The following is a 12,762-nucleotide window of genomic DNA, read 5'->3' as shown; positions in this document are numbered from 1 at the left end:
GAGTGAGAGAGAGAGTGAGAGAGAGAGTGAGAGAGAGAGTGAGAGAGAGAGTGAGAGAGAGAGTGAGAGAGAGAGTGAGAGAGAGAGTGAGAGAGAGAGTGAGAGAGAGAGTGAGAGAGAGAGTGAGAGAGAGTGAGAGAGAGTGAGAGAGAGTGAGAGAGAGTGAGAGAGAGAGTGAGAGAGAGAGTGAGAGAGAGAGTGAGAGAGTGAGAGAGAGAGTGAGAGAGAGTGAGAGAGAGAGTGAGAGAGAGAGTGAGAGAGAGAGAGAGAGAGTGAGTGAGAGAGAGAGAGAGACTGTGTGGCGCACCACTCCTCACACACAGACATTTTTGCAGTATTTTTCCCTTTATTTTACTTTACGAGGTCAAGTTGCGATCTCGACACTCAACCCGGCACGGATGTTAAGCGTACTCGAGAGCGGACCTGACTGGTTTTGAACCCGGGAACCTCCGCTCCTGGGTCCGGTGCCAATGTCGTTGTGCCACCAGCCGGCCCAGATTTTGCTTATTATGTATTACATTGTACTACTGCTACAAAGTTAGCAAATGTCATGTCATAAGCTGGTGATATTAAGCCTGATTCTGATACTAGCCACAGATCCTGTGCAAGCTCCCCATAACCTCAGTACAATCTTTCAACTATTCATCAAACTCTACCTTAAATATACTTAATGATTTGATATCTACAGCCCTTTGTGAGAATTCCAGTGATTCCCTAGCTTGAGATGTAAATTTTGCACACCTCAGTGTGCAAATTTTGCACTCTAAGCTATGTCCCCTGGATTACAACTCATTTATTCCAACGGCATCTAACGTGGCAGCAAGTTTTCAATCACTAACACTTCCTCCAATAACTTAGGCTCTCAATAACATTAAGAACAGCTGGACCACCGCCCACCTACTGATCCATCTTGGTATATTTTCCATGTCTACGTTAGACAACCACGTTCAAACTTGTTAAATTGTCATTATGGAGATGGCAGTTATAGTCTTACAGTGTTCACCTCAGACTAATCTGGAATTCTATATGATGGTCACTAGCTACCTGGGGATTCTTTAGCCGCAAGATCTCTTAATTAATCCTTCCTTATTACCAATGATGAAATAGTAAAATGTTTCCAAATGGGTTCCATAACACACTATTCCATGAAGCAATCACTAATGTACACAAATTCTTCTGCAATATCCTTGCCATTTTTTTGTTACCTAATCAACATTTAAGATCAGTCCCTTCAAATACGCTATTGATACTCACACATTAATGCTCCTCTGCCCTATCAAGAGGATAATTTAAAAATAAGCTACAGAATCAAAAAGCACTCTTGGAAAAGATTAAATAGGGTAGATAATGTTTACTAGCATATTTATTAATCCAGGAAAATCTCAACTTTTGCCAGTGTTGTAAGAGGATTAGCAGTCCATAGTAGACAATAAGTGTGCCTTCACCTATAAATTCTGGTGTGCAAAATCTGGTGGTTACCTTACATTGTAGGAGGCCAATTCAGCCCAAGGAGTCTGGTGGAAGAATGGGATGTATTTCAGTTGACACAATTTCATTTTAATCTAATCCTCCCAGTTTTCTATAGCTCCAAATTCTATCATTCACATGCATAGGGTAGATTAAATTTACTCAGAACAATTTTTTTCTGCCTCAAATATTATGTAGACCCTTTCAACAAAGTGTTAAGTCAGAAACAGAACACTGACAGAGAAATACACTCAGTGGCCACTGTATGTTAATGGTCTTCTGCAGCTGTAGCCCATCATCTTCAAGATCCAATATGTTGTGCATTCGGTGATGCTCTTCTGCACACCTGGCCACCTTCTTGTCAGATGGAGCCAGTCTGATCATTCTCCTCTGACCTCACTCAATACCTGCCGAACTGCCGCTCACTGGATGATTTTTACATGAAAACCCCAGGGATCAGCAGTGTAGCAGCCACATATCCATTTTGTGTCATATGGATTGGGGCATGGTAGAAGCAAATTAATATAGTTTCATATTTCATTTCATTGGTTGTTTAGTCTATCTGAGAGTTAGAGGCAGGTGGGAAAGATTTTTTTTTTGTTCACTACGCTTAAATACACATACAAAGCAAATTTATTGCCAAATTCCAATAGACTGCCATGATTTGAAACACTTGTTAGCTAGAACTAAAAAACGTTGCACTAATGGCTTCAGCCATAGCTTAAAAGAACCATCGTGAAAGCTTACAGTTAATTATTCTTCCAAACCTTGATAAGCAAATGTACCTGCACCAGAGATGGCAAGCTTTAGCGATTCTTCATTTAATTTCCTCTGCTCTGCCACTTCCTTCTGAAACTGAGCAATTTTTTCCATCTCCAAATCTTCTGTGCTTTTTCCCTTTGAACCCATATGTTGCTGCCTCCTGTAAGCAAAGGAGATCATTTTGAAATACTGCAAAGTATTAAGAGTGCCTGTTCCACGACATAGTCCACGACTATGTTTAAATTCACACACACTCAAATGATAACCAGAGTAGATCTTTCTCCATGGAGAAATCTGTCCTTGCTCACACAGAAGGACTTGTATGGGAAGAGGCAAAAATTATTAGCATCTCCTAGAGCAAAGACACACACCAATTCACTTTTCTGCTTTACACTGAATACAGCATGAAGATTTCAGAGGAAAGACTTTAAAGCAAATAGAAGATCATCAACTTAGCCTGTATGTGAGGAGAAAGTATTTTGAAATATGCAATGCCTTAGAAAATAACACAGGGGAAACAGTGGCCATCATTTGATAGGACAACTGTAGAAATTGTAAATCTATTAGAATATGTATTCAATATAGTTAGGTGTACAGCTGTTCAATATTACATTGGACAAGGGTAGGGTGATGGAGGAAAGAGGAAATGAGAAATCAGAATACAAACTAAAAAGCCCAATGGGTATACTTACCACTCAATGGTAGGAATGCAAAACAGACAAACTTATTTAAAAGAGTTCAAAATTATCAGCTACATATACAACCTCTGGAAGTCCTACATCAGATACCATCTTAACCAAGTTTTCATAGAACATTATTTTCATTACTTTCCAAAATAACACATACCTGAGAACTGTAGGAGTACCAGGCATTGTCAATTTGCTCTTATCCTGATTTAGACTACCAGCTCTGCTCTTGGAGCAATTTCCACTTGGATCCCTACATTTAGTACAAAGAACAATTTATTTTCCATCAGGAAAAGACACCTCCAAATTGTTAAGTTGATTAATTTGGGCATGATGGTGGAAAAAATTAGTTTTTAATGCCCATCCTCAAATGCCCTTGGACTGAATGGCACTGGGCCATTTCAGAGCACTGATATGAAATTTGAAGTTACATGTAGGCCAGATCACATGAAGGGAGACTTGCTTCCAAAGAAACAGTCAAGTTTCAATTCCCCAGCTGGGACGGGATTTGACCCAACATCTCATTCATAGCCCAGGCTAGTCTACCATTATATGCTACTTAACTCTATCAAGGGCTTTAAAAAAACTACTACCACATCGACTCAGGCCTAGGAGGCCGGCCTTGGGCAATTAAGGCAAGGCATTTTAAAAAAAGTTACCACAAATTTAGTTTAAACAAATTATATAAACTGCCAAGTAAATTGTGTGGCAGATTGCAAATTTCCTGTACATCTAATTGGAATACCTGCTAGGTTAAGAATTCCAGCAAGCCACTATATTGCTTTACACAAACCTTGTTTGTAGTTAATTTTGCCTTAATTATTTCAATATTCAACTTTCGCTGTTTAACAGGTATTGCAAATACAAGGACTTTAGTTTATATTTGTTACAAAAGGCAGTACTTAAACATAAGGCCAAACTTGGAAGAACGTTCCCTCAGAAGTACTTCCTAACATCAAAATTAGCACAAATCAAGAAAGGATAGTAAAAAACCTGTATTTCCATAAGGCTGGGATGATCAGATTGACCTTCATTGCTCGTATTACAGGGCATCATTTCATTCATCCGGAACACACCACAGCCTTTTCAGCAAGGTGTATGTATACTAAATCTAGTAAAAGAAAATTTAAATGCATTGGTAGCTTACATGCGAGCTTTTTTGTTAACTGGAGGTTCTGTCATATTTACATCTTGAGAGCGCCTTGAGGCTCTTATGCTGCCCAACTGTTTTCTCAATTGTTCAGATGGTCTGCGTGTCGATCTAATGAAAAAACAAATTGAGAGAACTTTAGGCAGTGCATAACAAAAAAAAACCAGACATTTCAAATTAACCAAATGTTACAGAACTAAAAGTCAAGGTTCTGCTATTTCAGTCATGTGCACTCAATTCCACTTCAATCCAAATTTTAATCATCTTTTATTTCCTCAATCTTCGACAAAAAAAACCTGAATTTATGCAGAAGAAAATAGGTCAAAGGTTTACTGGCTTCTATGGATGCTCTCCATTCAGTCTTAGAGCATCTAATCTGATACTACCATTCTATATACCATATTACATTCTTCATGCAGGTTCAAACACAGTCAAAGCTCCATTATACAGATGGAATATTCTGAAATTAGGTCGGGAGACACCCCTCAAATCAGGCAACTACCATCAAGCTGGCTCCAACATGGCCTGAAACCTAGAGATCAACAATTGTTGTAACTCAAGTACAGCAGGCAACATACCCTTCTGCCCAAATATCCATTTTCCCCTCATTCTATACAAACCCTTTATCTTCCCAACATTGTCATCAATTTCCCCCCAGATTCTACCACTTAACTACAGCTATTATTTAGTAGCCAAGCAATTTGGCAAACAAGGGAATTAGAGGAAACCCAGATGGCCACAGGGATAATGTGCAAAATCAACACTAAAGCCACCGGAAGTCAGGAATGAAGCTGGGGTTGCTAGAACTGAGGGACTACCCCTCACTTACACTTACAGCAACAAAATGGAAGCAGATTAAAGGACAGGTGGTGAGATTTGCTAAAATATTAACCTGCTTTGGTTCAAGAAAGAAATATTAACAGTATCACGGGAAAGAAAAACAAGGCAATAAAACAATCGTTGAAAATCTATTCAGAAACAAGCCAGTAGCCAAGATCAATAGATATTCAGAAACGGGCAAAAGAACAGCAAAGCACAAAACCCTGGAACAGGATAAACAGAATATGCTGTCAAAATAGAGCCTGTTATATCATAGATAATATAACTACATTACAAATATCATTAATATTTTCAGGTGAGGAATTTTAAATGACAGAATCATTTTAAATGACTAAATGAAATTTTATATTGCACATTCAGCTTAATAGTGAGTACAGCCCAAGCATTACAGATTCATCCTGTTAGGTGAAGACAAATCATGATTTTTAAAAAAATCAAAATAGTGACCAATCTCATCTTATCCCCAGGGCAAGTATGTCTTCTATCCACTCCATCATTATGAACTTATAGGATTATAGAATCAAAGAATTAGTACTTGCTATTCTACCAATGGATTCAAGAATTTATAGACGTCAATCCTCATTCATGTTCAACTTGCTCTCCTGGTCTCAAATCAGGTGCTTGCTAACCCAAGTAGGATGAAGAAAGCACAAGAGACACACGTTTTTCAAAATACATGCCCTGAAATCAAGAAATTCCACAAACCTTGATATGTCACCTTAAAAAATAACAGCTGAACAGAAACCAGTTTAGGAGCTCTTTTTCAGCATTTGTTTTTTCCTTCATGCACTCCACCATCAACTCACAAACAAACTGGACACTGAGGAACGTCTATTTAACAAAAGTACACTTGTTACTTGCCTTCTTGGTGGCACGGTGGTCTTGTTTACTTTGGCTTTCCATTCTTCCAGGGACACTGCCAAGTTATTTGGTGGCTTACTGGTTGCCTCTTCTATAGGGAAAAGGTAAATAGGTCTAAATTTCTGACAAGTAACAAAAACATTTTAAAAGTTTTAAAGATAGTAATGGAACAAATTAAATAAAAGACAAGAAGCATATCAACTGAAGGTCTGTGGGCAGCATGGTAGTGCAGCAGTTAGCCGAACGCTGTTACAGCGCCCATGACCCGGATTCAATTCACCACTCTAAGAAGTTTGTACATTTTCCCAGTGACCTCATGGGTTTCCACCCATACTCCAAAGATATTTGGGTTAGTATGACAATTGGTCACATGGGTGCAAATGGACAGTGCAGACTTGGGCTGGAAGGACCTGTTACCATGCTATATATCTACAGTGAATCATAATAAATTTGTTTAATCATTTACAACTCATTTGAAGGGTAGGAGTTCATACCAAGCTTGGCTGTCCGTCTTTGAAAGTCTTGCAGTATCTTACTCTCGGCCAAGGCCAAGTGGAGAGACTTATCCAATGAGCTGTATTACAGTTATTAAACTGTTTTAGTTAGCACACTATCCTTCCAAATTCATTGTTGATTTTCTTCAAAAAGGCAGCTTATGGATATACTTGGCCAAACTTGAAATAAACACAAAACTCAGTTTAGCCAAGCAAGACCTCTTGAAAGAAGACTGGGGAGACAAGCCAATAGCCCATTATGAGTCTTGCTGACTGCAGTAATCAAAAATTAGCATTAAAATAAAAACAACACTAATTCTGTAACAGAGCATTTTAGAACATCAGACTCCAAGAGAAAAAATACACATTTCCTTAATAGGGAAATTACTCTTCAGTATTAGTAATCAGTTAAATACTAGGGCCAATTGTAATATTACAAATTTTAGCAAGCAACATTTTTCAAATTTTCCTTCACAAATTTCAAATACCATGGATACCAACAGTCTTCCTTGCATGTCATATTCTATCTAGATTTGCCAGATTCAACTAATAACCAGACAAAATAGCTTCAACTTTATCTGATATCAGTGGGGCAAGGAGATTAATCTGAACAAGGTACTATAGAAGACATTATAACTATTTCTGTAGAGTTCAAACTTTGCAAGTTAATTAACTTCTACAGCAGCAAACTGGAGCTAGAGAAAAAAAAACCACAGGTAAACAACAATGCGAAGCAGAAATGTGATAAAGTTTGCCTACAGGTCCAAGGAATTTTGCATAAAAGCTTAAAAGGCTTCTTTGATTAAGTAGTAACTATTCCATAAATATGTAGAAGTAAACCTCTCACTTGTAGAAGAAACCTCTTGCAATTGTGGTTCTGTTTCAGAAGAATCTTCACACATTTTCGAGTCTTGGCTGTGTAGCACGGGGCTAGTTCCTACTCCATTTTGCTCCACTTGATCCACTCCGGAATTTGAATTTTGTATAATTGGTACTGATTCAGGCATGGTAATTGCTGTAGCTTTGTTTTGTTCAATTTGTTTATCTAATATCCAAGAAAATATACTATAATAATTAAGAATGAACAAAAGCTTTAAGGACAATTATAGCTAAGGACAGGACTGCACTACTTCAGATAATACCTACTTTTAGCTATAGATCCCACATTGAAGGTGGTGGAAGCAGCCATCAAAGTGACTGTCATCAGGCAAGCCAATTTGCAAGTATTGCTTTTAAATTTGTGTTGAATATTATTTAAGTGAATTATGACCTGTTCAAAAATCACTGGAGCTTGGAATTCAAAGGGTCATAATTCAGTTTGAAGGATTCAGAAACCAAATGGGTTTACTGAATTTTTTGGTCACAATTTAAAATTTCAAAGGGTTATCAACATTAAAAAAAGTGAAATTCTGCAAAGACAGAACTAAGATTCAACTGGTCAAACTACATCTGGTGCATGACACTCACCTCAAAGAACTGACATTTAAGTAGTCAAGTTATAAATACAGATTACAGAAGCTAAGTTGAGGTTGAAGAGAAGATGAGCTGAGAGAACAGGAATAATCTAGCAACCTTGACTTTGAAACCATCACTGGTAATGAAATCAATAATTCTGGAATAATTAAGTGTTTAATATCCCATTTTTGTTTAACTATTCGTTCCCTTTCCCACCTCCCAGTGATATTAAGTCTGCATGCCAATTTCACAATGCTGGAGCACAGCAGGGGTCAGATAAATTTCAACCATAGGACAGAATTGCAACATCGACAGCAAGGCGAGCCCTCTGAATCTTGTGTGCGGTTCACTATCCCTCTCGTTCCAGCCTGTGGCTTCTGCAGTGTAACAAGACCCAGCTTAATGAACAACTCACCCAATCTGGACAAGGTGCAGCTTTGTAGACTTGACATTGAATTCTTCAAATTTCTCTCTCCCTCTCCCAGTACTGGCCACATCTGGTGTCACAGTTTTCTTTTCTCCGTTTATAATTTCAACTTGAGGATATCCCACAAACTTACTGGCTGCAACACATTCTGTCTGTTTCCATTAAGGTGGAGATGATCTTTGATTCATCAAGCACCACAGCACAGGAACCCATCTAATCCCCAAACTTACTTTGCCCAGTCCCATTAATCTGCAGTTGGACCATATCCCTCTCATCCATACATGGATCCAATTTCCTCTCCAATGTTTCAATCACACCCACATCCACAGGCAGCTTGCTCCACACTCACATCATCCCGAGTGAAGAAATTAACCCTTAAATATTTCACCTTTCACCCCATCCTCAGTGGAAAAAGCCTACTTGTATTTACCCTAGCTATAGCCCCCAATTTTGTAGACCTCTATCAAATCCTCCCTCATTGCAGACAATACTCAAAATTTGGTCTCACCAATGTCTTACAAACCTCATTTCTCCTACTCAATACTCTGATTTATGAAGGCCAATGTTCTAAAAGCTCTCTTTACGACCCTCTCTACCTGTGATGCCACATTCAAGGAATTATAGATCTATACTCTCAGATCCCTGTTCTACCACATGTCACAAGAGCCCTACTGTTCACCAATTCCTATTTTTTGCCCTCCCAAAGTGCAACACCTCACACTTGACTGTATTAAATTCCAGCTGCCGTTTTCAGCCCATTTTTACAGCAGGGTCAGTCCTGCAAGCTTTAATAACTTTCCTCACTGTCCACTGCACATCTAAGCTTGGTGTCAGCTACAAATTTGCTGATCCAGTTAACCACATTATTGTCCAGATCATTGATAAAGACAACAAACGTCAAAGGACCCAGCACGGATTCCTGTGACACTCCACTAATCACAGAACTGCAGTCAGAGAGGGAACCATCTGCTACCACTCTCCCGCAAAGTCAATTTTAAATACAACTTACTACTTCATCCTGAATGCTAAGCAACTGAATCTTCTTGACCAGCCTACCATGTGAGCAATATCCCACTTTCCTAGTAACCTCCTCAAAAACAAACTATGGGTTAGATATGACTTAACTCTCACAAAGCCATGTCACCTATACCCAATCAAACCATATCTAAACAAATACTTAGGTACCCTGCCTCTTACAATGCCTTCCAATAATTTACCCACCATGATATCAGGCTCACCAGCCTATAAATTCCCAGCTTATTCTAAGAGGCTTTCTTGAAAAACAGAACTACATTAGCCACCCCCCCCCCAGCACCTCAACTGTGGTTATGAATACTTTAATTACCTCTGCCAAGGCCACTGCAATTTCTGCACTAGTCTCAGAAAAGGCTGGATGAGAGCCTGAGACAGTAGAGATTTAGTCTCAAGAGAGCAAGCACCTCCTCTTCTGTAATCCACATGACCCATGATCTTCACTATGGTTTTGCCTCAGTTCTACAAACTATGTCCATTCAAGTTAAATACAGATGCAAAAAAAGTCTATTTAAAATCTCCCCTATTTCTTTCAGTTCCATGCTTGGATGGCAATGTTGATCTTCAAGAGGAAGGATTTTGTCCCTTACAATCCTTTTGTTCTTAATACATCTGCAAAAGCCCTTCACCTTGTCTGCCAGAGCAACATCACACCCTCTTTCAGCCCTCCTGATTTCCCTCTCAAATGTTGCCTTGCAATTCTTGTACTCAAGCATCTCATTTGTTCCCTGGTGCCTATACCCACTATGCCCCTCCTTCTTAACCAGGACCTCAACATTCCTCGAAAACCAAGGTATCCTAAACCTGTTTGCCTTGCCTTTTATTCTGACAGGAACAAACTCCGTGCTCTCAAAATTTCACTTTCGATGGCCTACCACTTACCAAGTACACCTTTGCCAGAAAGCAGCCTATCCCAATCCATACCCTCCAGATCCTTTTTGATGTTCCCAGAATTGGCTTTTCTCCAATGTAGAATATTAACTTAAGGACCAGTCCTATCTTTCTCTATAATTATCTTAAAACAAATGAGATTATGAGCACTAGATCCAAAATATTCCCTTACATACACTTCTGTCATGTGCTCTGTGTCACTCTCTAACAGGGAGGGCTGGGACCTCTATCTATTAAGGGAACTTCCCTGAACACATTTGACAAACTATCCTATCCTGTCCTGTTACAGTCTGCAAGTCCCAGTCAACACATGAAAAGTTAAGATCATTATCACAATTTTTTTGCTTGCAACTGTCTGCTATCTCTACAAATTTGCTTCTCTAAATTGCACTGGCTATTGGGTGGTCTACAATTCAATCCTATTAACATGGTCATCTTAGTTCCGTCCATATAGCTTCAGTAGACGAGACCTCCAGCCTGAGAACTGCCATAACAGTTTCTCTATTAATGCCGCCACCTCCTCCCATTAGTTGTACCCTACTAAACCATTCAATTCCTGTCTTCGTAGATAAGCTTAACAGCTTTTTCCAGAACCACTCCAGTAGCTGCCCCGGCATTCTGGTTCCCATCCCTCTGCAATTTTAACTTAAACACCCCCCCCCCACCCACAGCAGCACTAGCAAACCTTCCTACAAGGATATTGATCCCCTTCCAGTTCGGGTGCAAACTGCCCCACTTGTACAGGACCCAATAATCTGAAGCTTCCCCTCCTGCACTATTTCCTTAGCCAGGTGTTAAACTGCACTATCTTCCTAATCATTGCCTCACTAGCACATGGCACAGGTAGCAACACTGAGCGTCACTGGATCTAACATGGACCATGACCTCTGGCTGCTCACCCACCTCCTTAAGAATGCTATGGACCATCTAAGATGCCCCTGACGCTGACACCTGGGAGGCAACACAGTACCTCCTGCTTGTTGCATCAATGAATTCCCTACCATTACTTCTCTCCCCTTTCCTTCTGAGCAAGAGAGCCAAAATCAGTCCCAAAGATCTGACTAATGTGGCTTTCCTCTGCCAGATCTTTCCCCACAACAGCACCCAAAACAATGTAATTGCTATTGGGAAACAGCCACAGGGGCATCCTGCACTTGTTGCCTTAACCCATTCCCTTCCTTTGTGACTTGTCGTAATATCCAAACTCAAAAATAGCCTGTATAATCCTACACTGGAGTGCATTAACTCCGATTTTCATGTGCTTATTACCACTCCCTTAAAATTTGCCCTGCTAGTGCCGTTAGACCAACTGTTGTGCAGTTACTTTGTGACCTGACATTCTTTAACTCTGGAATAATTCAAGTAGCATATCCATATGCTCTAGTCATCCCCAAACCAGTTCTCTGCACTACTCGAAACAAAAAAAAACCCTGCAGATGCTAGAATGCCAAGCAATACACACAAAATGCTGGAGGAACTCAGATGGCCAGGCAGCATCTATGGGGAAAAAAAGTAAACAGGATGGGAGAAAAAAAGATGAGAAGCCAGAATAAGGTGGTGGGAGGGGGGGAGGAGGAAGAAATACAAGGCAGTAGGTTAAAGATGAAACAGGAGAGAGGGGAACAAATATTTTAAATATAACGTAGGGCAGCAGAACCCCAGAGCACTCACATGGCGACATCCTAGAAAGTTCATTTATAGAGAGGACAAAAACAAGGAGCTGGGGGACAGGAAGATTTCTGATGAACAGATAACCGGAGATCCAATACTAGCCAGTGAAGCTCGGCGCCACGAAGCACAGGTCGGGATGCTTGAAGAGTAATACAAAGATGGCCAGTCGGGAAAGCGTTACAACAAGCTGCGGTGCTGTTAGTGCCCAAAGCGGAGTTACCTCACGATACCGGGGAGGGGAAGGGAATCTGATGGAATCCAAATTGGCGGGATCGGGCATATTTACGGGGAGAAATCCTTTCCAGGGGATACCGACTGCGATGGGAGCCGGTGTCGGGGGAGCGGGCAGCCCCGATGCTGGGACAAAGGGGGGCATTAATAGCATCCATGGAGCGCTGGGAGGGACGCCGCCTCGCCTGCCCGAGCTCCGAGACTCGCGACCCCGACCCAGCGCGGGCCCCGCCTGAGACCGCAGCCGCTTACCGAACCAGTAGTCAGCCGTGGGGTCGTCGTCTTCCTGCGGGTTGCCGAAATTGAAGTGCCTTGGGGCGTCGTAATTCCAACTGTTGCGACCAGACGCCATCGCAAAATCGACACAGCCACTTTTTTGAACACAAACGGTTCAAACCGCCGTCCTTTGAATTGGTCCCGACTAATCAGAACCCGCTCCGGCCGGATGCCGCCGCTGAATGGATAGCTACCCGCTGACGTAGGCGGGGGGCGGGACCTGAGGACAACGTCTTCCAGCGCGCTACAGCATACGTCATTGTCGTCCCAGCCGGTTATTTATCGGATCGATCTTCGCCATTACTCATGAGGTAATACCATGGAAAGGTGCTCCGGTCCAACAGTACGAGGTTGGGTTTGCCAGAGTTTCACCAGGGACCTCTTAAATAAACCAGCCAATTACTCTCTGTAATCTGCCGTTTTGGCCAATGAGGTTCAAGTATTCGAAATTTAAACTGACCGCCGAGGCGGGGTTCGTCCCGCCCCTGTGACGCGATTGGAGGAGGCCGTTTCCGGGTC

The 12,762-nt window shown here is 41.1% G+C and overlaps 1 protein-coding gene across 2 annotated transcripts in view; it reads right to left on the bottom strand.

Annotated features, from left to right (window-relative positions):
* tpx2 (TPX2 microtubule nucleation factor) overlaps positions 1–12,433 on the bottom strand; it is a 34,523-nt gene extending 22,090 nt beyond the window's left edge. The window contains exons 1-6 of one of the 2 annotated variants that reach the window (XM_063041549.1): positions 12,220–12,433; positions 7,108–7,305; positions 5,767–5,857; positions 4,063–4,176; positions 3,076–3,168; positions 2,253–2,389 (exon numbers count right to left, since the gene is read on the bottom strand). In XM_063041549.1, coding sequence (XP_062897619.1) covers positions 2,253–2,389; positions 3,076–3,168; positions 4,063–4,176; positions 5,767–5,857; positions 7,108–7,305; positions 12,220–12,319 — 733 coding nt within the window. In that variant the 5' untranslated portion in view covers positions 12,320–12,433. The remainder of the gene's footprint in view (positions 1–2,252; positions 2,390–3,075; positions 3,169–4,062; positions 4,177–5,766; positions 5,858–7,107; positions 7,306–12,219) is intronic. The other variant, XM_063041550.1, reaches the window with a different exon arrangement.
* Positions 12,434–12,762: the final 329 nt, after the last annotated feature.

This window comes from Mobula hypostoma, chromosome 2 (assembly GCF_963921235.1).
Source record: "Mobula hypostoma chromosome 2, sMobHyp1.1, whole genome shotgun sequence".
NCBI classification, from domain to species: Eukaryota; Metazoa; Chordata; class Chondrichthyes; order Myliobatiformes; family Myliobatidae; genus Mobula; species Mobula hypostoma.
Note: the sequence above shows the minus strand (reverse complement) of the source record. Positions and strands in the feature narration are given on the sequence as shown.